The sequence below is a fragment of the Strix aluco genome, chromosome 20 (genome assembly GCF_031877795.1).
Source record: "Strix aluco isolate bStrAlu1 chromosome 20, bStrAlu1.hap1, whole genome shotgun sequence".
In the NCBI taxonomy this organism is placed as follows: domain Eukaryota; kingdom Metazoa; phylum Chordata; class Aves; order Strigiformes; family Strigidae; genus Strix; species Strix aluco.
In genome coordinates, this window is record NC_133950.1 from 11139649 (window position 1) to 11164945 (window position 25297).

Below are 25297 nucleotides of genomic sequence, written 5' to 3' on the forward strand. Positions count from 1 at the left end.
AAAAACGAGGCGATTTCTACCATAAGCAAGTGTTGATAAAGTGCTTCTAAAAAAGATCAAAGTGGGTGTCAAATCTGAGGAAGAGGAGTAGGGGAATAACACCACCCCCCCCTGGCCCCCAATCCAGAAAAGAACATGATGTCAAACAGCAAAGAGCTGGGCAAATCATAAACTGGCCAGTGCACGGGAGCAAAGGAAGAATTAAACCCCCCCCAAGATAACAGAGATGATGAGAGAAAGCACAAACTGGCCAAGATTAAAAAAAAAAAAAAGGGGGGGGGGGGGGCAGAAAAAAAAGAGGAAGGAAAAAAGAAAAAAAAAGATCAATACCTAACTTTACTAATGGCAATACGATTTCACACCAAAGCAAAGCAAAACAAACTGCATATGCGCCAGCTCACTTAAGGGACACACTTTTTCTTCCAGCCAAGTTGGAATCACTAACTAATTTATTCTGGGTGTAGGATGACATTTTGTACATTTCAGGGCCTTATTTTATTAACTTCACTTTTATTGCTGTATCTCACCTACTGCTAAGTTATCGTTCACTTTCTAATTTCTCTACCTCTTTTTATATGAGAACATATTCAGAAGAGCACACATTGATTGGGATAGCTGTTGCTCTGGATCTTGAAATAGATTTTCAAGAGATCTTGCAGAGAAGCTCAATATTTCACAATTCATATATTGAAAAACACTTGGAATTTTTGTCTGAAAAAAAGGCAAGACAAAACAATCTCCTGAAGCACAATTCTGCTAAATAAAATAGCTATTGTTTAACTAAGCACTTTGAGAGAGAGCAAAACAGACTTCAGTTGCATGGAAAAAAAATAAATTCTGGCAAAGAGACTCAATTTCAACAAGAAAACTTCCCTTCTTGTTAACAGTTAATTATATTGCCTGAGTTGTTTTTTTTTTTCCCCTCCTTTTCACTTCCAAATTCAAGTTGACTACAACCATGTACTACTTAAACGCATCTCTGCTCCCTTGTCTCGGGCACTGTATACATCAGGAATACAAAACAGACTGATACTGGATCAAACCTAATCTTCACCGTGACTTTGTGCAAATTAAATCCCACGTATTTGTCACTCTTGGCGAACAACCAGGCCCCAGCAAGCGAGCAGGGCTGTCTGGGTACTGGCCCGCTGTGAGAAACTACCTGCTGAGCCCACAGCGCTGCTCTGCCACTGAGTGGGGAGACACGGGCTCCTGACTTCCCTCTCGCAGCCGACTGCTCAGCTTGCCTGCTCGGTAGAGTTATAAATAGCTCATGAGACCAACACCCAGAGATGAGGAGAAAATAAAGTCCCTGTTATTTGTCTCAACTGAGCCAACATCAGTCATTTTTAGAGCATTTCTTTACCCGCTTGATAGTACTGCTCTGCTGAAATGTGCTTTCCAAAGGTGACACACCCAAAAAATGGCATTATTGGGCCTTAATGACACTTGTTAGTCACAGAGCATTCCCAAAACTGAAAATTCATTAAAAAAAGGCATTGTACAATTCACAGGTTGAGAAAGCTGAACAAGTGCTTCCTCTAACTGGAACAAGAAGCACCAAAGCAAAGACCTGTGGTATAGCTCCACCATAGATTAGGTATGTTCCATAGATATATGAAGCTATACCTTGCATAAAAACTAAAACATAAAAACACAAGCATCACACAACTGAATTATAGAAGCTGTCTCTCTCTCCTAGTATTTTATCTCACTGACAGTAAATATACTTTTCAAAAGTAGGTACAAACTTCCTTTAAGAGTCATAACTTTCCTTGCCACTTATTTATTGGTTTATTCCCTCAAGTATGGCACTGACAACTCCATCTAATATAAAGGGATTCTCTAAATCCCCTGAAAGTTTTTTAATTTTTTTTTGAACGCTACTAAGTTCATGGCCTTAACAGCAGGCTGTAGCAATGAGTTCTGAAGGATGATCACAGCACTGATAGGAAAAAACAAAAAAAAAAAAGTTATTTTATTAGTGTTTAGACCTCTTATAGCATGGAAAACTGCACGAGTGCCTTTGTTCATTTCCAAGGATTCCCATTACCCAATCTTCTCTCCAGGACCACGTTTGAGTCTCTCTGGAGGGAACCTGGTGCACAGAAGCCGGTGCCCAAGCGGCACTCGGAAGGATGATAAATGGTGCCTCTATGAACAGGCACTGATGGAACTCCACAGAAACCCTTTACACACCCTTCCCCACTCCCAGTTCAGTAAAGCACTACCAGACTTTTCTGAAGCGTAGAATTTAGCACTTGTTTTCAGAGCTCACAGTGTTTAAGTTTTTATTTCACTTGTTCTGCTTATTTGGACTGGGTCATTGAGATTTTATTTCATGTAAGGAGGTCTCTGAACAGAGGCAAGTACTGATCATGCACAGGAGCAATCATGCAGGTGACCCTGGAACAGTCCATCTCCTCTCCTTGAACAGACATCATCAATAGCCCAATATTTGTCTCATGCATGCATTCATCCTGCATGTGATTTTATTCTGAGATTACTGACAAGAATACATCTTCATACATTACAATACTTATGTGCCCTTGTAGTGGTGAAAATTGTGCTCCCGAGTCCCATCGCTTTGGGACCACACAGCCCACACACAGCTGGATAGGCACAAACAGCTTCTCAAACTTTAGGTTAAAACATGCCTTGTGAAGAAGCATATCGAGCCAAAACAAAAACAGTTTGTGGCATGCTAAAACTGATAGACCATTTCGGTGAAAAGACGAATGGGACTCCGAGACCAGAATGAAATACATGGGTTTAAAGCCTACGCATGACTTAAACAGCCAAGCTGATCATATTACACAGCAAAACCAGCTAATACTGCTCTTAACTGAGCAGCTTGGTAAATGAAACAGTTAATATTTGACACCATCTCCCATTTCGATCCATTCATAGCAGTTCCGCTATTCTGTATTTCTGCCTCTTTTTTGAATGCAAAGTTATGAATATTGCACCATTCTCTACAATACATTTTTTTTTTATCTTCTGCACAATGACCTGGAATTATGCAGCCCTCACACACACTTTTCTTCCCACCAAGATTTAAGCCCCACAGTATTTCCCTATTTTCTGTTTTGTTCCTCCTCTTGCACTAGTGGATCAAAAGATGCAAAGTGTTAAAATAAGGAGGTTTGAGATCAAAACAGTTGCCGCTCCTGTGGAGTTTAAATGTCAGACCAACATGGAAGTCTGAAAAACCTTTTCTTCGCTCCTTGTGCTTTTGCCCTTTCAGTCTTCCCTCTCATATTTCCCAGCTCCATTCTCTAAATCTGACCCTGCTGGTGGATTCAATGCCTATAAAGCTTATTCACCCCAGGACCAGATTCAAGAAGTCTCCAGGGAACTCAGAAAATGACTGTACACTTTAATAGTAATGGGCCCTCCGGGAGCCGTCCCCCATCAAATTATACACACGTGGGTATCCTGCCTAATAAGAAGGAGAGAGAAAAGGCTTGCTGACACAGCCAACGTTTGCAAACAAAAAGTCAGGACAAATTTAGCTTTGTTTGACAGGGTTGGATTGAAGATCAGAGGTCTCTGGTCCTTAACCTAGAAAGTCATGCTGCAACCCTGTGAGAATTTGACAGGCCTGCAGCTACCACTGGCAGGTATCTTGTGAGCTCCAGATGTTGTTATATTATCATTGAAGACAGTCGGAGAACTTGGTCCAGCTTTTAAAGAGAAACAGACCTGCCCTTCAGAGGGATGACTGATTTTGCAGAGTTAAAGGCGGTAGAGCTGAAAGGGCTACCCAGCCTCCTCGGTGGGAGCAGTTACTCATCTGTATTTTTCCTTCTCAGCACAGTACTTCCACATCACATTACTGGTGACTGCCATGAGAAACACATTTCAAAAACATTCAGACATGCTCCGACACATTTACTGATGATTTTTTTAATGGCATGAAAACATTTGTTCTGAATATCCCGCAGTACAGATCCTACGCTAGTAACAGAGTATAATAGTTTCTCTAACACTATTTTAGCTATTTCCTTCATTTTGCTACTGCTACATCACTAGTCCTGGGTATTATAAACGGACACAAGTGCAGCTTCAGAGAATAAAGAGAAAACCAAAAGAATAAAGAGAAAACCAAGCACAGCGCCACAGACAGAAAACTTACTATGCTGAACCACAGCATTTTCTATCATCTGTTTGAAAACCTGACTTAGGTCCTAGCCTTAAGTTCTTTAACCATCAGCTCAAGAGTACAGAATCTACTGATTACAAAGTACTATCATCTTGCATTTTATCATGTTTTTCATGCAAGAATCTGAGAGCACTATGTAACCAATTCAGCAACAGCTCCTGTGAAGCCAGAGGTATTACCCCAGCCTAAGGGATGCAGAAAACTGGTCCAAAGGGAGGCTGAGTTGCCCAAGATAACACACTGACAGAGCTGGGAATAAAATGTATAAAACTACTATAAAAAAAATGCAGACAGCTGTTCAGCTGGTAACAGGCCACCCTTTGTCCTGCAGTCTTTTATTTGTTTGCTTTTTGTGGTGTTTATTTTGTTTGTTTGCTTGTGTTTTTTGTAAATATCAATACATTTGCTATTATTTACCAAGAGAGAACTGGACAACAGAAATTCAATATTCAGGTTGTATCATATTATTTTAGAGAATTAGAATGAGAATAAAGATTCTTATTTATCTGTAACGCAGCCACCCAGGCAGCAGTAAGAAGGGCATTTCCCATTTCCTCACTGACCTCTTTCACTTTCAGACTGAACGCCATCACCTGGACCTGAAGAAAAATTTATTTATGCTCCCCAAGTCCTTAACTTGGACTCCTAAGCAAACCTGTATATTTACAGTTACCTTGTATATAGGCAACTAAAATTACATAATGAAACCCTCAAGATTTGTTATCATTTAGCACAAATGATGGCAATATGATTTAACCCTTCCTAGTTATTCTAAACCAAAACATCCAGGAAGACAATCTTATGCCCAAATAAGCTTACAAAAGAACACACACGGGGAAATTGAGATGATGCACTTAGCTACAGAACCTTAAATGTACTCCATTGCAAAAGTTACTGAAAAGCATAGTGATAAACAAGTTAGTAAGAATTATGTTGTTTTACTTCCTGCTATATTACCCTACTTGACACTAAATATTTTTGAGGAGTGAGGGAAAAAAAGAATATTTACTCCACTAATCTCTGCGGTAAAGAATTAACTGCAGAAAAAGCTTGCTTTAATGCTAAGCAGAGAGGGAGAGCAACTAACCTCCCCAAAAGCTGTCCTTTGATCTCTAGCAGGTTAATATCATAGGTCAAACGTCTTTCCTTCCGACTGCATCTGAAATCTCAGAAGGAAGATGCACAAATACAGCCAATATGCCATACTTTTGACCCCTGCTTTCATGCCCTTTCGAGTCCCTGACCCCTATTTGTTACACAAACTACAAAAGTAGATGAAAGGAAGCTAGTGCACTAACTGGAGACTCAAGCTCCTTGAACTGTGGCTTGAAGGTAAGGAAACCGGAATTTACACCCAGATTAATCTGAACTTACAGCATTTTGACAAGAGGCCTTCAAAGAGAAATCTTCTCTTCCCTGCCTGGAAAACAGCAAGATACAGATCTTTCCAAAACACACTTTAAGCTTCTTAGCAGTTTTTTACTTATTGCTCCCATTCTCTCATTGGTCTTTTCTTCCTTTCTGAAATGGTATTCATTTCAGTAAGCTACTCCTTTTGCTTACACCATCATGGGAAGAGAATCAGGTAAAATAACATGATGGAAAAAATTTCCAAACTAATTTTGGAAAGTGATTTATTAAACTCAAGCCCTCGGGAGAGGGGGGCAGCCAAAACCAACAAAACAAAATCTAAATGAACCTGAAACAGTCCTTCCTCCCCCAAAAGATTTAAACTAAAGAGTGCTTGAAGATTCCTCATGAAATTTTAAAGTTAGAGTAGTGTAATCTCTGATTTCCTATTCCAAACCATGGACTGGAACTGTGATGGGAAATAAATCCAAATTAAGTAACAGCAGAAGTGATCTCCTTTTCTACTCACAGTTTTCCATTATTAACGGATTATTGTTTGTTATTTGCAAGTTGTGATGACAAAGGAATAAATTCCGAATTCTTTTACATAAGGCCCTAGATATTTAAAATAAATTCCACATATCTCAATACGCATTATGTAGAGAGAAATGATGTAAGACTTACCTTCTGAAAAACTTGATAGTTGGATTTAGACCATATGTCAAGCTACAGTAGGAAAAAAAACAGTTATATATTACCACACATAAAGAAGCTGCTTTATGGAGAAAAACAAACTAAGCAGCTGTTCAAATTAAAAGAGCTTGCAAACAGATCTACAGAGACATATTTCTTAGTTCACTATTTTGACCCATTGTCTTTACCTGTTGCAATCCAAGGATGGGAATTAATGATAGATTTCCCCTGTATTGCAATGAAGAATGAACATAATTTGTCACAGTTTCAATGAAAAAAATTACATATACAAGACCTGTTGAATTAACACATTCTCTTTAAAAACAGCAAAATCTTAATTTGTATGGGGTTGCGGCTGATGTATGCAAATATTCATCAGCTTCAGTCTGTTTCTAAAATGAGGGCATTTTTACTAAGTTTATGCTTGCCTTGTGTCTGAATAAGTGATTCAGTTACAAACGACACAAAGAACGTTTAGCTGAATTAAGCCAAAGCACTGGTCTACTGGGGCTAAATAAAACATCCCTTAGGAAACTGCATTTACATTTGCAGACAAAAATCACACTAGAAGAGATTTGTAGATAACTGCACACATCCATGACTTAAATGTGTGCTCAACTATATACAAACTAAAAGAACAAAATTAAATAAGTTTTATTAGTGTCGTGGTTTAACCCCAGCCAGCAATTAAGTACCACACAGTCGCTCACTTACTCCTCCCCCCCTCCATGGGATGGGGAGGAAAATTAAAAAAAAAGCAAAACTCATGGGTTGAGATAAGAACAGTTTAATAACTAAAGTGGAATAAAATATAATAATAATAGTAAGGAAAAGGAATACAACAAAAAGAGAGAGAAATAAAACCCAAGAAGAGACAAGTGACACACAAGGCAATTGCTCACCACTCGCTGACTGATGCCCGAGCAGTGATCCGCCCCTCCTGGCCAACTCCCCCCAGTTTATATACTGAGCATGATGCTCTATGGTATCTCTAAGGCTCACCAGTACCCTCATGTACCAGGACAATGAGCCCTGGAAACCAAAAGGTAAGGCTGCCCTTGTTAAACAACCAAACAGCTCACATGTTAAACAATTTCAACTGACATGCTAACGCTCTTTTATCGCAGCCCAGTGGAATATCTTGTACTCTGTCAAGGAAAAGCAGCAGGGAAAAACAAGAGGAACTTCCATCAATCCCAGACTTGCAAATCACTTTTATTTTTTTCTGCAAATCCCACTGTACTCAACAATTCCATATGCACAAAACTTGTCACAGGAAAGGTGTTTGATACAGCATTAACCTCAGGAATCAGTCTAGACAGAAGAACATTTGAGTGAATTTATGAAGCAGTGCTTCAAAACATGGTTGGACACATGTCTTCCCACAATGGGGGTTTATCTGCTTTACTCTAAGATACAGCTGATTATTTTAATTCCATCTTATGTGTCCATTAGTCCTAGCTGAAATTACAAGTCTTTTAAGACGCACAAAAAGTGTCTGAAATGAAAGAAGTCGTATGAAGTGTGTATAATAAAGGGGGGGGAAGGAGGAGAGGGGGAAGGATGCTGAACCCAAATAATGAACTCACATGGCTAAAAATGTTCAGAGTACTAAAAGTTCCCATTCTTCTAAGAGTAACACTGTTAAGTGGCCCAATTCTAAATACTGGTAACAGAAGTTACTCTTGAATCCCCAATCCTGTCTGGACAGGAGGTGATGTTAAAGACTTTAAAAATCACTTCAGGATAGATGTTTCATGGCTTGGTACCGCTGACCTTGCCGTGGGACAAAAGGCAGCTGATGTCTCAATGCCTTTTTCAGGTTAGATGAAAACAGAAGTACCCTCAGGCATGTATCTACAAACCTTTTTTACATTTACTGGCTCTTAGGGTGGGATCAAGAACCTATGTGACACCAACAGCACACATGTGCTAGAATCCACAAGCGGTGGTTTAGCCCGGACTTGGACCTGAGCTTGATTTACACTGTAATAACAGACCTCTGCCTACTGGGAAGGAAGCACTGCATTTCCATACTAGAAAAGTCTACATTTGAAAAAGAAAATAAAATTGATGTATATTTTTAAAAAGCTGTGTTCATGTAATTTAAAGCTTTCTTTGACTGCAGACAGAGCTGGAATGTATATATGGTTTTGCTAATCTCTACTGATCAAACCAAGTATGTGATCTTCTCTAGTTAGACTCAAGATCTAAAAAAAAAGTCCACTTCAGATGCTGCATTAAGATGAGTCCAACAGGTTCTGAATGTTCATTAGTTGGCATAAGACTGAAAAGCTGAAAAAGTAATGAATGTCTGTCTTACAGACATGATGTTATCCAAGTTAAAAAAAGAAAGAGAAAAAAAAGTAAAAGCTAGCAAACCCCCCAAACCACATGCATACATCCTAAATGACTGCCCACCTTTCCCCCTGAAACAGAGGATTAAGGCAGAGGCGGATTAAAGAATGCATCGTTATAGGTCTATTATTCTTCAACTTTTCACTTTCAATCAAGATACACATTTGTAACTAAAAAACTGCTGAAAGCACAATTTCAGGGCATCCACTGCATGTGAATTAAACTGGGGCTTTTTTTCCCAATGCCCCACTCTCCCCACCCACCCCCAGCATAAGTAACAAGAGGCCATTTTCTGAAGGTCGTCTGAACTATTTCAAAGACGATAACAAATCAGAATGTTCCCTGCATCTAATATCAAACAAGTCCGGTGCCAACACTTATTAGAGAAATCGGATTCAACCCCCCCTCACCCAAATACACACACATCCAGCTTTGAAGTGGAAAGAATGCAGGGATCAGAAATTACCCGAGAGACAGCTCTGCCTGTCTTTGAAGCTTTCCTTTGATACTACTATTTCTTTTCCTCTCTTATGCTAGGAGGCTAAAAGCTGCCTTTTCTTATTGATATGGGGTAATTAATGAAGCCATAGCATTAACATAACCCAAGTTCCTTAACATGATAATTCAACAGAGACACGTTTCTTTAGTTAAGTCTAACAGATGCAAAAATAGGAATCTGGCTAGGCAGCAGTGTTAAGTACCCACTCTAAATACGCCCTGTCAAGGTGGTTCTTGGTCTCTGCATCCAAAGAAAAGCATGGTATTATTATACCAAAAAATCCCAATACGTTTTTATTTTTATTGGCAGACTAGGGCCACTAATGGCTCAGCTGACAATAAGCCTGCCCTGGAAGGGTGAGCTGCACCACTTCATTTATTCAGGAATCAGGACAACACTAGTAATTAATTGCTATCCATGGTTAAATTCCAGTGCACAGTAAGTATGTCAGAGTTTGAAATTAAGGGTGGCACAGTGCCATCACTAAAACCATGGGGCTAATTAAAATGCATCAGCATGTGGTGGCTGCAATGGGTTAGTACGGTAAGCAAGAGAGACTGCAGAGCGATCAGTCCCGAACCCACGACATGACAGAGGCTGCCAGGACTCACCTATTGTTTTCGCAAAGTGTCACCAAAAATGTCTAAGTTATGCAGCTGGCAACCTGGCAAAGCACATTCTGCAGGGTTTGTGAATAATTCACAAGAGAAGTACATGAAGCACTTAAGAAATGCAATGATTCTTGATCTGTATAAGCAAAGCTTGGAAATAAAACCCTAGAACGTAGTGTCTTATTTTACTCACTGCAAGCTTAAGGCTTCTATTTTTTCACCTTAATTTTGAAAGTATTTAAATCTGTAAGAGGGAGTACCAAATTTAACTAGACTTCAGTACAGCGGCAACTACCTGAAGCTTTCACATAAGTACCTGTCACCCTACACAGTATAAGGTGCAAGCTAAAGCAACCTGGATAATGCAATGTCAGCTTTCCTGTGTAACTGCGAGCATGCACAGTTCCACAACTATGAGAAACGCCCGTTATTTGTTTTTTTCTAGACTTGCCTGACTAATGGACCAGAAGACTATCAACACCTCTGCTGTTTGCACTCATCTCATCCCTTTTTCTTCCCAGTCGTGCAAAATTTGCTAGAACAGTTGTACTTTCAGAGATAAATGATGACTCCCCTGATCTGCAAGCAAATTGTTGGCCTCTTCTGTGCACAATCCATTTTTCACTTATTGTCTGTGTGATCATTCAGTCTCCCAATGGCCATTTCTTTTGTTGAATATATTTTGTTGCCCCAAATCCCACTCTACTTAAAGAAAGACCCTCACTGAATTTCATTTTTGTTCCTTAAAGGACCTTTTGACTTACGCAGTTAGGAGGATGACCCAACAGACCCTCATTCGGCTATTTAGGTGTGGATAAGCACAACAACTTATCTAGTGTCCCTTCTTCAACACAGCTTACAGAAAAGACAGAAGCTTCAAAATTGCCATATTATACAATACCACCTAGTTAATCTTATTGCTGCTGTTTACAAATATTACATGCTTCCTAGGAATATATAAGCTAATCTCCAAATCACCAATTACTGTGTAAACTGCTCACCGGAAAAACGATGTTCTCCTACTGTGATCCTGAGGGTTCTCTGTATTTTTGTTATTTAATAAAGATGGGGCTTGTTGATCCCCTTTTTCATACTCTTCTGTGTCTCTTCTGAACGCTAGTGCGTTTTGCCCTCTATCAGGCTAGAAACTGAGAAGCTAGAATAATATGGTGAAACCTCACTGGAGTACTTTCCCAACAGCATCTGTTGTGACAGGGAAGGAATTGGAATGGACTATGTTTGCAATTGACTGTAATCGCTCATTCCCAGCAGGCACAATAAGTAAAGCGAATCATTGCAAGAACACAATCTTATTCTTATTCTCCAATTACCAGTGTAGTTAATTAGTGAAAAAGAGGGAGCTCACTGTTTGTCAATATGCACTCCAGTTGGCAAAACTAGCAAGCTACGCATTTATTCAATCTTCCAAGCCAAATTTACTCATGATTTAAGTGGCTGCAACTCCAATTCTACTTAAGTCAAATGAAATGTTCCTATTTATACCTGAAGTGCAGACCTTCAGGTTTGTGAAAGCCCCAGGATGGCCCAATGGAATAGCAAACTGCCATGTAAAGGTCACAGGTTCATGCAGCCTCATGGGAGCAGTCATATAACCTAGCTTTAGACACAGAACGCTAAATTGGTAGCAAAGAGACTCCCCTGAAGACTGGCTTAAAGCAAGAAAACAAGCCAGGTGTTCTCACTGATGCTCTCGAGAAGCTGAACTGCTCCCTGCTGACAGCAGACAAAGGTTAGTGCCCCATGCCCAAAGCTGGCCTTGGTGAGTCCCGCTCTCCCCCTCGCAGCAAATGATGACAGAGGAATGGTATACGGCTCTCGAGAGAATTAAACTTGAGCTAAACAGAAGCCCAGCGCCAGATGCTGAGTTTCAGAAATGAACTCTTCTACTTGGCTTTTCAGCATATATAGCATTACTATATTTCAAGGGAGCTTCAAAGGAAACTGGATTCATCAGAGAAAATGAGCACACCCAAATGAAGTGTGACACAGGAATCCATCAAGCACTGTCAGTGCTCTTTAGGCAGACTATCATTTCACTCCCAAGCAGAACTTGGGGTGAAGAGGGGCTGGTGCTGTAAGTCTGTATTTATATGCTAATATACAGGGAGTACAGTGCAGCTGCTTCTGAGGCAAAGTGGTATTTAAACCTGCATATTTGAATAATGCAAATCAAAATCAGGCAATTTTTATTTTACTACTTCTTAGGCCAATCCGCCGCCCTTCGAGTGAGAGTCTCTCACCTGGGAAATACAGCTGTACTATTTCCTTCAGCAGATCAGCTCCTGGCCTTTTCTAGAGAATAGAGGTTCAGACCCAGAGCCGCTGAACTCTGGGTCAGTACACAACGTGCTTCTGTGTGCTAAAACACAGTTACCACTTTTGAAAGGGAAAAAAGTCTCACCTCATTATAACATGGCCTATGGGTGCCAAGCACTCATCTTGATATAATGAACTTTTTATTTTAATAGGCTTCATAATCAGAAGAGAAAGCTCCAGAGAGAAAATGTGAAACATGGAGGTATTTAGTACTGTTACTGGCAAAGGAGAGTCCTGGCGGATGTCTCGGTAAGAGAGACCATTCCACCCTGAAAAGAGAAACAAGCTGAGCTGAAGGCCGTCAGGTCCCATTAACATCTTCTGATGCGCTAAAAAGAACCATATGGAATATGTGCAGTCAGACAAAATTTGAGGGTTCAAGCAGGGTGAATTGTTCACAAACCAAATCACTTGTGCAAGCAGGTAACACTTGCTTTAATAGCTGCTGTTCAAGATGTGCTATTACTGACAAGCAAATTATTGAGGACTACCTACCAATGATTCGCACAGTTGCGTTTATCAAGTTGAGCACAAAACTAGCCCAAGATTTCCCAATGGCTCTCAGAAAACAGAAATCTGAACCTTGGGCTATTGATGTGCTGGTACACTGAAAAAATGTTTTCTCAGTAGACATTGTTAACGAGGCAACTGGGGTCTAAGGTGATGAATTAGAAATTCAAGCAAGGGCTTTAGAGCTTAGAAAGTCAGACATTTGGGTATGAAAAATCCAAGCAAAGCATGATAAATTTAAACCTGAGCATTTTGCAAAACATTCACAGAGACTTTTGACAGTTTTATGTTTCTAGCATACTCGTGATGGGATTCCTGTTCTCTGTCATTTAAATACCAGCTAAAAATAAAATTTGATGTTGCTGGATATACAATAGCCTACCTTGCCATCTTCAGTATAGACATTTTCATTATACCCTTTTACTATTGTCCGGTCAATGAAGAGGCTCCGCATCACCACTATCACTTTTAACACTTTTCCTAAGGTAACCTGTGAAGAACGAGAGAAGGACAAAAACAAGCTGAAGGAGAGTCGATGGTGTCTGAATTCACAAGACCATCAAGTTAACAGCTTAAGTTGATGCAATTTCAGTCTTCAATATTTTACAGACAGACCAAAATAAAAGATCTAAAACCACTGTGTGTGTTATGAGGAAGAGATAGACTATAAAGTGCAGAACAAACAAACATTCATTTGCAACTGAAAATGTATGAATTCACAGAATTCCCTTGTGTAGGCATGACACTGCCAAGCAACTCTCTCAATTTTATTAACACCACAACTCAATAACTTGTCAAAAACAATGAGCAAATGTGATTATTTTCGATGTATTTGATATTCTCCAGTATAAGTCCACTTAGAGAAAAATAATTTGAAAGAATAATCAGACTCTTCTAATGCTAGCTTTTGAAAGCATGCCATGAGTTTAATGGAAAACATTTTGGGTCCAATAAAAATGTAAAGTTATTTAAAAGAAAACTGCAGCTGAAAAGTAAAAATGTTACATTTTCAAAGGTTTAATTTTCTTCTGTGAAAGCAGTAAAGTGTAAAGAATAAAACTAGTATCCTGGAAAATATATAGGGTCAGGGTATAACAACAGAAATAAGCCTAAATTATATTATTGACAAAAATGCAATAATGAAGGCATTTTAATCTAAAAATCAATTTACATTTCAAAGATGAACTTGCTCTTCAATATTGTTAAGATGTGTGTCTAACAATAATTCTGTCTTTGTGTGGTTATACAGAGATTATTACGGAGTTTTTCCTCACCCACAAAAGCATAAAACTGAGATAAAGAAACAATTAGTTCAGTTTAATATTTCCCAGCCAGCAGCAGCTCATCTTCCCTTGTCTGTGTTCCAACATTTTGTGCAGTGTAGATTAACACACGCTAGAACAATTGTGTTTTTACTGCTAACCTCAGCAGACAAATCCACACACAAAGAAATCACTCAATATGCATCTTTATTGATTTGTTACATGTTTCTCCTTTTTAACTCCTGATAACGACTCCTACCTACCACCTTGTTTCAACACAAGTAACCTCAACCTGATGCTGACAGACTAAGAGACTAACAGGCAAATCAACTCTGAAGTGCCAAGATGCTTTTCCCCCCAGTGAGGAAGACAGATTATCTGGCAAAAGACTCCATCTCAAAGCTGATGCAAGGACCATGCTGCTTAAGGAGGGTTAGGAGGGTGGAAATGGTGGTAGGAACGGGATGACGATACGGGACTTCGCAGAACAGTTACCCAAACTACTCCAAATGCTGCTTATTATATCACTATATAGCAGGACGGAGTTACAAATCCTGAAAAGAACTGATGACAATTCTTTGGCATGGGACATGGAGAAAGCAACTCTAGGAGAGAAGAGTCTAAACAACAGGGAAGAACAAGTTGACAGCAAGAGAGGACAGGGAAACAAGAAGGGAAAAAAAGAGTCAATGACAGACTTCAAGAAGACAGGCTGCTAGGCATAATTTTGCAAGAACACAAAGAGAAAAAGCAGGACAGAAGAATAGGTAAACTTTTGAAGAAAAATGTTACAGGCTGAAGGAGAGTAACTCATCTCAAGGCCTGAGCTGCACATACCATGAACAGCTTTTTCTGGTTTCTACCTCTTACAATAGATTGGGATTTTCTGAACGTGTAAAGACCTGCCTAGTGTTCTCGGGCAACCACATCATGATGTCAGGTACTGTAAATCTGGGTCTAAATGTAGTATGTTGCTGGGATACTCTGTAATAAGACCTAGTTGGTCTGCAAATAAAGTAATCTGGCAGAGTTATTTCAGCACTTACCACTGTATCAACAAAGTTATCACACAAAGTCATGACCCAGAGGTGCCTTGACCTATAATGCTGATCAACCACTGGAATCAGAAAGACAGTTTTGTCGTAACTGCTAAGATGAGGAAATGGAGTGACTCTGAAAAAAGTTGTCAGCACATTTAGAGTTAAGTTTTTTATTTATTTTTCTACCTTAGTAAGACTGGCACTTTGCTAGGATACAGGTCTACTGAGAGAACTGACTCTCATAACTTCACACTAGGCATCAACCATATTCAGTAAAATTAAAAGGAGGAAGACATTTTAAACAAAAAGAAAAAAATCCTTTTAATGGAAGAGCAAAAGGCTGCCCTACAAACTCCCAGATTCAGCTTTATGTATAATATTTTCTATCTCCATCGCCTTCACACACTTTAGTGGATGCTCACTTCTTTCCTCTTCCCTTACGTTCTGCATTCATGGTATTTCACATTGCTGCCAGGTAGAAAAAAATGCGATGAAGTTGATCTGAAGCCTGTGTGGGATGTTCCTGAAAATCCTCAGTGAACAGTAGAACATAACAAGCTCAAAAATCCCATGTTTGGCACTCCAGCTTGCTTGAATATACTTACTGCTGGCCTCAAACCTCTCCACAAGATTTACCTGCACAAATGCTTTCAAAATGCTTCTGCATTAGCTCACTGCCTTTTCCCAGGTTGTCTGTTTTCATACCCTTCCAATGATTCATTCCACACTTTCAGAATCCATCACAGCTACCCAGATCCCAGCTATCATCCGTCATGCAATACTGAAAGGTCAGATTCTGCAGACTGGTCCGGGACAGCAGCCTCCATCACCCACTTGCTTGAATGTCGAACAAGCAGGGTTACACTGTCTCCCACACGTGTAAGGAGCTGTGTAAATCCATCCTTACATGGGTACCTATGACTGTGAGCTTCCCGCGGAAGGCACCACTGTTGCAACCTCAACTTAGACAATGGTTTGTGCAAAGGGGTCTTCTCCAGGAGTAAGGGCACGCAGGCATCCTGGTAATACTAAGGAACGATAGAATACATTGCAACTTTGGCTGGGTTACTGCTACATTGTCTGAATTAACTCTTACAGTGCTCTGGCACTGAAATAGAAAACTTGCCTATTTTGTGCCGCTGTTGTTTTGAGATGGGATTCCTGTAGGTTTTATACTGGCTGGAAGAGAGATTGGGACTTCCAGATTATTTCTGTAGGGCTGTATCATTAGTTAAGTCTGACAGAAGCAGAATTTTTGTAAAAGTATGCGTAGCTCAGAGAAATTATAGTTCATCATTTTAACAGCATTGAAGGAATGAGGCTAGTAGTACAAAGAATGAACAACAGCCTGTCACTAGACTGGAGGATGCTGCTAGATTTGGAGGACAAAAGCGTGCTCCACAGCTCTGTTCAGGGTAAAGCACTTTCCATAATGTACACAATAAATGGGATACCCTTTATTTTTTCCTCTAATAATCAAGACTTGTAACTGTTTTCAGGACTTAATGTTTTTGTTCACTTCAACCATATTTTACAAATCATGTTTTCCAGCAAACCATTTTCTTTCAATGCCTGCTCAACTTAGCTAACTGGAGTCCATGTTCAGAAAAGATCTATGTATGGAATATAATTTACACCTATAGTCATACAACTGTGTCCCTGCAGATCACCTGAATGAAGGTAATAAAAAACTAATGGCTCTGGTAAAAAAGTACTTTGATAGTTCTACTCTAAGCTCCAATAGTGCAGGTCTCTCCTTCTGGAGGTCACTCACCCAGATGGACCCTTTTTAATGGGCACTGAAATGTCCCTGCATTTCCACGGATACCAACTGCAAGAAACTTCTTTCATTATACTGAAAAGATACCTTTCAATTGTGACAAAAAGGCAACAATTTCCTTTCTAAGCCAAGTTTTCCTATTAAATTTCAACAACTTCTGTCGATATCCTGTTAAGACAGCACTTGGCTTTTTAATATTTTGCCTGAAGGATATATGCCAACTCGTCCTTGATGTAGAAAATTTTAATTCAAATCAATACATGTACAAGGTCACTTTAAAATTCAATTAATATGAATGAAAAAATATGCCTCACAGTTCTGTGAGCTGAAAATGGAACAGTTGCAAGTTAAATACTTCTGTAGCTTCTGTTTTGGTCTGTGTAATAACAATGTACTTCTAACTTCCTTTTAACTAAAGTATACTAAATTCAGACACTTAAGTTATTCATAAATCCCCTGCTTCCTAAAATGGCAAGCTCCAGAAGAAGGTAGGACAGGCAGCTGATTGAAATCTGCAATATTATGCAGCTTTTCTGACAAAGATATATAAAATAAAAATCTTCTTGAAATATCCCAGTTTTAAAAATATTTTGTCTATCACCAAGATAATTCTCAAAGAGCATATGACAGACACTGTATGCCAAGAAAGGGGGAGGGGGAAACAGAGTAATCAGTGAGAATGGCTTAGATAATTTCTTGTAAGACTGCTAAAAAAGTTCCCATTTAACATCACTTATCATTGGAAAAAAAAAAAGTATCTATCCAAATAAGTCAGAATCAGGGTCAGCATGAGTTTACAAAATGAAAAGGATCAAGAATTAATTTACCATGCCAGAATTCTGCCTGAAGGAAACATCTTGAAATCCCCCCCCTTTAATTTTGCCTCCTCACTTTACCACATAAAAAGCCCTTTTATAAACGATTTTAAAAAATGCATTAACAAACATTCTTTCTTCAGATTTATTTAGAAGTTTGATATCAGGAAAGTGTATGCTGACAACACCAAGCTCCAACACTTTGCAAAAAATTCCCAAAGCTCCAGATTTCCTCTCAGCATCCCAGGGAATTTGCTGCTGATTTGAGCTGCAGATGCTCTGCAATGCAGAGCTAAAAGATAGAAAACATTAGTTTCAGTTAACAAGGGTACCTCCCTGCTTGTATAAAAGGGAGCACAAGTTTGTATGCGTTTTTTATTCACCTTCAAAAACAATAAGCCAACATCAAACCAGAGATGTAACCAAGCTGTACATATTTCCAGCAAAAGGCCAGACACCTGCTCCTTGCCATATAGCCAGCCATAAGCTTGTCCTCCCACTCGTGTATCTTACTAATCAGTGCAATGCCTGGAAATCACATTTATATATACTGAAAAACAAGGTTTTATATTAAAAATAAGGTTTAAAAAATCCCACCCAGACTTTCAACTAGATTTTGGTTTTTTTTTTTCCGGTGTCTCATCTGCTGCTGGTATGAACACTACGTTTTCCCTCACATGCTCATTATTCTTTAATGATGTCTATTTGTAAATAGCAAGATAAGATGCAATTAAGCCATTAGAGTCTAAATAAACAAACATACTAATTAGGTTCTTTACAAGGATTTCTTTTTTTATGTAAGGGCTGGAATTTACCTTTCATTAGTCTAACCTAATTGCAATAGTGCATGATAAAAAGTCAACATAAATGAAGGACTTTAAATGATTTCACCGTATTAGGGATGAGCTGGTGATCCTCTCCCTCGGTAACATGGCCTATTCTCTTAATAAGACGAACAAACTGGCACAGAATATTGTTCTATGGTTAAAAGACAGATTTTGCCAGTGGCCAGTCACACTTATGGAAGGGTCACACTAGTCCAGCACTGCTAGATGATGAAATGGATTCTGTCTTTTTTTCCATTCTACAATATAGCACACCAGGAATTTTACAGGGATGAAAACAATGTCAGATCTTGCAATATCAACACAGAGCCGTGACCTTCAGGACTGGAGAGCAACCCTGGGGCACAAGAACCCTGTGGAGGGAGCAAAGCTGAGGAAATTTCTCTCAGGTCTTTCTCTACTTTTTCTACTCTTGTTCACTTTCCCATCAAAAGACTTTACCTCATCTTCCTCATTCTGCTATTAGACAAGCAGAGAATAATTTACAATTTACTTGCCATCCCCTGCTCACATACCTTGTTGATTCAAGACATTCTTCCTCCACGTGTGACCTCAAATGCTGGCTTGATGCTCTTTAAATGCTGGTTCTCAATCTTAAGAGACAAACTGTGAAGCCACTGCAGTCACAACAGTCCCACTACGAGCTCAGAAGCAACTCCTCAAGATCCAGCTCACACAAGAGATCCTCAAGCATCCCAGTAGTTCTGTCAAACACCAAAACCTGGCTAGTGTCTTGAAAAGAGTAAATCCCTAAATTAATATTCATCCTAAATGCCTAAAATGAGGTGTCTGAGCCACCAAATGTGATCATAAGATCTCTATCCCTACCATGAACCTGTACCCAGTGCCTACTGTGCACTGATTTCCTAATGAACCCCCAGACTGGTGAGGAGGAACGCTTACACTGCTATGCATTTTGGAGAAAAGAGATTGTTTTGAAAATAACAGCATTAAATTGTTTCCAATCAGTATGACATCAGTACTGATTTCATCACTCAGCACATTTCCCCCCCTTCCTCCCAGTTCTTCAACATCAGGGTCTCTCGAACAAAAAATCAGTTTGGTGGCCTTTCTTAATGGACAAATAATAAATTTCAAATCCATTTTTCCAACAGAAAATAACAACGATTTTATGTAAAACACTGATAAACAAAAATGAGACACAAGAAATTATTCAGTTTCACTGAACAGATGTCTAGCCTATTTGCAATTAATACAGCCCACTTCCATACAATCAGACTGTTTAAAATGCTTGGAACAAGATTTGAAAGTTCAAATGCAAATGTGTCTGATTTTATAGAGAATGAATAAAATTGTATAAAAACATGTTTCATATTTTTATATGAAAGATCTATTAAAAATCTAGACATCGATATCAATTTATAAAATTAATTTATCATAAAAAATTGTAAAATAACACGAAAAGAAGAAATCATGATTTCTGCCATGAGCTTTGGTTTGGCAGAAACAATTCAATTTTTCAAATGAGAAGTTACTTATACATATCACTATGCTTTAGAAACAGCTCAAATTACAGAAAACTATTCAATTATCTGTGAAAATATTTACCCAGTGTTTGTAACTTCTATATAGCTCTACAAACACTGGGGATGCAAACAATTTTAAAGACAAAGTAGTTCCCAGATGATGACAAGAAAATAAGTTTCTGCATCTGACTAAGACTGGCTAGGCACAGAACCCTAAGGAAGTTGTATCTGTCAACTGGAAAAGTGGGGCTGATGTTCACTGTTTTCTAAAATATTTCAGATATTAATGAATGAATTGTACACAGGAATTATTTCACACAAAAAAAAATATTCTGAATTTTGAGAACGGAAACAAGGTGTGTGAAACAATCATATAATAATCACACCAAATAATTTTTTAGAAAAAATGATGTATATCTAGGAATACAACTAATCATTGAAAAACCCCCAAAAATCTATGTATTTTTCATTAAGTAAAAATCAGTTCATGTTTTCTTAACATACAAGATGAAGTTTATCGATTTACAATTCCTGGCGCTTGACCAACAAAAAATCTCACAAAAACCTTAAGGAGTTTGCAGTTCCCTCTGCTGCTGCTAGAAATTAATTTTGCATAACACTGTTATTAAAGCTGATATAATTCTGTGTTTAGTCTTTTTTATGCATAGTGCGATTAAAAGATTAATTGAAAAATCACTAGTGAAGATTGGGATTAAACAGCACCTTGAAATGCCGTGATAAACTGTTTTTAAAATCAGTTAAGGATTTCACACAGCATTGAAAGGGTTCAATTATTTATGTGTTTGGTCTGTATAGCATAAATCCAGACTAATGAGGTACAATTGCTGTGTATATATCTAAAGCATAAAAAAACCTCCTTACTGTCTGGAGGAAGCAGTAACCTCAAAGGACTAGAAGGCAGCAATCTTTCAAGACACAGCATCCATCCTCTCAGGAATAGTTTATTTTTTTTTTTTTGCTTAAAGTTCTGAGTTTATGTGAAAGCTGTATCCTGGTTAGGAAGAACCCAGCTTAACGCAAAGGTTACTTGCCAGAAGAGTCAGACCAGCAGGCTCACATGGCTGATAATTATTCCTCTTGAAACACCGGATGAACCTTAAACCGTGAAAGTCCCACCTCTACAGCCAAGGACAGAAATTGATTTCCATGTGCACATGAAGTTGTAAAGTGTGGGGCTGAAATTTTCTGTATTAGATCTTTTTTTCCTAAAGATGATTTATTTGCCAAAGTCTCCAGCTATTCTGAAGTTTCAAAGACTCTCACAGGCCCTCCCTACCCTATCTTCCTCATCTCCTTTCAATCATTTGCATTCTTAAGGGATGTATACTGCTTACCAGTGCCTCTGAAGATGAATATGTGTTTTTTTGGTAAATAGAATGATTGTGTTTAAAGATGTTTTAATATAACAACCAGACCTCCGCATCAAAGACCTTCAAAAGCAATGGCATGTATGATACGAACAGTCCAAGGATGAAAATGGTGGAGATTACAGTTAGTTAATTAACTCTGGACAAAGAGTATGGTTGTAAAATATTTTTAAATAAAATAAGCATCATCTGAATCCTTTGGTATTGTGGTAAATCACGCTGCTGTAAGGGAGCAACTCCAAATCTAACCTGGGATAAGTTCAGAGTGAGAAATCACAAGTACTGAAGAAACCTCCCTTCTTCTGGGGGAGGTGCTCTTCACACTGCCCATCCTGCAGCACCTTTCACTGAATGATTTGTAGCTGAAAACAGCAAAAGCTTTTGTAGCAGTCAGGGCCAGATGGAAAGTGCCATATTGGCAACATCAACTGAGACAGATGGGAAAGAGGGAAAACCTGCCTAAAAGAAAAAATGATAAACCCATCACACAATCACATACAAAAATACTTTAAAAACAATCTTTTTGATCTCTGATCCAAAGAAAAAATGCATACCACTGGTTCAATACAGGGCTGCTATCTTGTAGCAACAATAACGTCCTTGATTTAGAGAGCAACTGCAACATGGAATTCACTAAATTACTGCTTGTAAAAGGGGCTTCTTTTACAGTTACCACCCTTCCACCCTACCTTATTCCTTCGCAGTCACATCCAAGACAATTTACCTAATTTCCTAATTGTCCCTGAATCTTGAAAAGCATCATCTATTTTCTGACCTTAAAAAGCCATTAGAAGTGGAAGGTACTTATCTATATGCAAAGAGGGGCTCTAAGAGAATGGAAAGGGTTTCAAAATAAGGAAGTAAACCCAGACATTCTTCTATGGCAAAATAGTTAAATATAAAGTCAGCTTAAGAGGAAATGCAAAAGCTTCCAAGACTTATAGCTTCTTAAGACTGCACTGATGAATTCAATTCTTTTCTGGAATATATTGTTCCACTTGGTGAATCCAACAATTACAGATTAAATGTTTTAATGCCAGCTGTTTATTTTAACCTCTGACTCAGTTAATCTCTTGCAAATTTGGGGCTGTTCAAAGAAAGTTAATAATGGGATGTTAGACAGCTGAATAATTAAAACTAAACATAATCACAGCTATACTTACTATAGAGAAATTAACAGAACCTTTGAAAAATACAGACAAAAATCTAACCATAACAGTGTTTTACATTCAACAAACTCTAGCAACCCTAACATTGACTTATATTGACTCAACAATTTTGTTTTGACAAAGCATCTGATTTTCAGTTTCATTTTACCATCTGTACGGAAACAAGAAGTTTATTACACCAAGGCCTTTTGTAATAGCCTATGTGAGAAAGGAAAAAATAAGCAGAAGTGCCATGAGAAATCTGAGATGGAAAAGACTGATCTGGTCTCAGTTCTTCACCTGTGTGTACAGTGTATTTTCTAGTTTTATTTAAAATTTGGCAAGAGACGTGACTTCTGCCTTTCACCCTACTAGAGGAAAATCAGCATCCAACTGCCACGCTACAGACTCCACTTCTACATTGCTGCCTTAGAGTAAAAGCTTTAAAGACTTCTCTTGCTATAAGCACAACAGCTGCCTGTGAAAACTGATGTGAACAATAGGTTCTTCTGGAATGAAATCTTGCTTGGTCAGGCAGAAGTAAGTCGAATGTATTGGACTTGTTTATCTCTAATCCAGCCTTTACTGCTCATTTACTTCAAAGGCAAATTCTTGACTTCATCATATAACAGAAATTCACTGACCCAAGAACAATTTGAACAAATTTAAATCATATTGGTTTCCTCCTTTTCTTCCTCCCACCACTCTTTTCCTTCTTAATTATCATGATTAAGACTCACTCATTTCCAAGACTGCTGAAAAACACAGCGAATATTTGAGTTTGCACTCATATTTCTACAGTCACATTTAACAAGAAGAAGTAAAAGATCTTTCATTTAAAGGTGAAATCTTTTCATCACTCATTTGCCTAAGAGCAAGAAAGATCCTACATTGCTGTGACAAATGAAGAACAGTATGTTTCTGAAAAAAAAGTATCTTTAATAACCTGCATTTTAGGAACAGTAATTCAATCCATTAAAAACTCCATCTCAAGGGATTAAACTATCCAACTTACCAGAAGCATTGCAGAGGTTCCATTTGGCCGGGATAGCTGGATAGACATTTCAGGGAACATCCTATCAATCCGATTGATCACATCATCAACGTATCTACCAAACAAACCACAACAGAATTAACACACACCCTCTTTGTCACCGACTTGGATTATTACTCCTTTTTAACAATGGCCACTGGGCTCTCCTGAATTAATTTCTCTTTGATACCTGCATATTCTTCAAAAATGCATGCAAGCGTAATTTAAGAAGTCATCAATAAGAGGAAAAAACCAAAGCCTTATGTAAGTTGTTTTGAAAATTAATTACTCTGCCCTTAAAAACATGCACTCAATTTTTAGTCCAAATCTGTCAGTGTCAAACTCCTGCCATCGTATTTTTATACTTTTCCCTCAGGTAGTTGAAAGATACATTATAATAAGTACTCTTCCAGTGTAGGAATTCATATGATGTCACTCCTTACTCTTTCTTTGATAAACTAATAGATAGCGGTTTTATCAAAATCTTCAGACAATTCTTAGGGGGGAGATTTCTGAATCTTTCCCATTTATTTCATGCACTGGTGACTCTGAAATTGGCTAGTACATTCCAGGAGTTCCTCTGGGGTGATCAAACACAGAGGTAAAATAACATCCTTTCTGCTGCGTGTAATCCCTCTGCTTATGCAGGCCAAAGTGAACCTGCATACAGTTGTCTAGGTTCCCTGGTACCGCATTAAGAGCTGACATCCATTAACAGTGAACACTTCCTTTCAGAGACCTTGTTTCCCAGGACAACACATCGCCGCATCCCATGGGCGTGTCTCACATCCTTCAGGCATTCCTCTGGACACATTAAAATGCACAGTAGTTGCTTTATCAGAGTTTACGCGACAGTCTATATCATCTGTACATTAATCTGCCCTCTGGTACTACTTTCAGTTCTCCTGAAGTACACAGAAGAAGGGAGGGGCACTACTGCCTTGTTATATGCATCTACAAGCTCTGCAACTTGGTCAGTTCCACAAATGAATTTATTTATAAAACTGTTTTCATACTAGCCCACGTATGTGCTCTGAAAAAAAGATTCTGGAAAAATCGGTTGCCCCAGTTAGATTAACAGTAAAACTGAAAAATCTAACTATTTCCTTTTAATCTGTTTAAATAAAGGCAAAAAATGTTGAATTCTTGCTCTTCAAAGTTATTCACTTCTAATGTTAGTTCCTAAAATCTCCCCGAAAAACAGTGAGGTGCTATGCTCCAATTGCTATTTTGCAAGGAATTAAAAGTCATCAGAAAAAAATAAAATCAGGAAAGGTACACTTACACAGCTGGGAGAGTCAGTCCACTTTTTAAAGTAACAAAAGAATGGAATTAGTTATGACAATTTTGCGTAAAAATCTTAATCCACACTTCTCGTGCAGAAAAAAGTTTCCCCATTCACTTGAATGACTCATTAACAGCTTGCTTGCTGATAAGCAAAGTCAAAACATCCATAAGCCAAGAACTTCCTTAGCACGGTGAAAGAGGAGACGCGTAAGACAGTGCTTCAGGATGAGTAAACTACACGCTGACAGTACGCACCTAACTAATTTTACACGTTACTGAATCCCATACTTTTTTATACAGCATAAGAGTTTGTACTGTTTCGTAAATGCAATTACTCCAGGCTCCACAAATAAATTCAGCTATCGCTTGTGCGTGACTAGAGATGACTGATTGTGAAACAGGTAAGGAGAGATTCTGTGTTTCTTGATTAGTATGTAGTTAGGAATGTGCCTTACAGCCTTATACACTATGATGAAGATTATTGCATAACTTAAGTTTTCTACTTTTCTAAGCTTTGGGTAATAATAAGTTAAAACCAAACAAAATAGGAAGGTGCATGAAACAAGACACTGACACAGTCTATATGCATTAAGGAAGGAAAATTCAAGTAATTTTAAATCATATAAACAACAGTTGGACCTGGGCATTTAATCTGCTTAGGTCCTTCTGAAAAATCCCACTGGACATGT

The 25297-nt window shown here is 38.5% G+C and overlaps 1 protein-coding gene across 2 annotated transcripts in view; it reads right to left on the minus strand.

The window, feature by feature from the left end:
• MED27 (mediator complex subunit 27) overlaps positions 1-25297 on the minus strand; it is a 93876-nt gene that overhangs the window by 5686 nt on the left and 62893 nt on the right. Inside the window, exons 4-7 of one of the 2 annotated variants that reach the window (XM_074846097.1) lie at positions 23304-23397; positions 12906-13013; positions 6200-6241; positions 5540-5585 (exon numbers count right to left, since the gene is read on the minus strand). In XM_074846097.1, the coding sequence (XP_074702198.1) occupies positions 5540-5585; positions 6200-6241; positions 12906-13013; positions 23304-23397 (290 nt within the window). The remainder of the gene's footprint in view (positions 1-5539; positions 5586-6199; positions 6242-12905; positions 13014-23303; positions 23398-25297) is intronic. The other variant, XM_074846098.1, reaches the window with a different exon arrangement.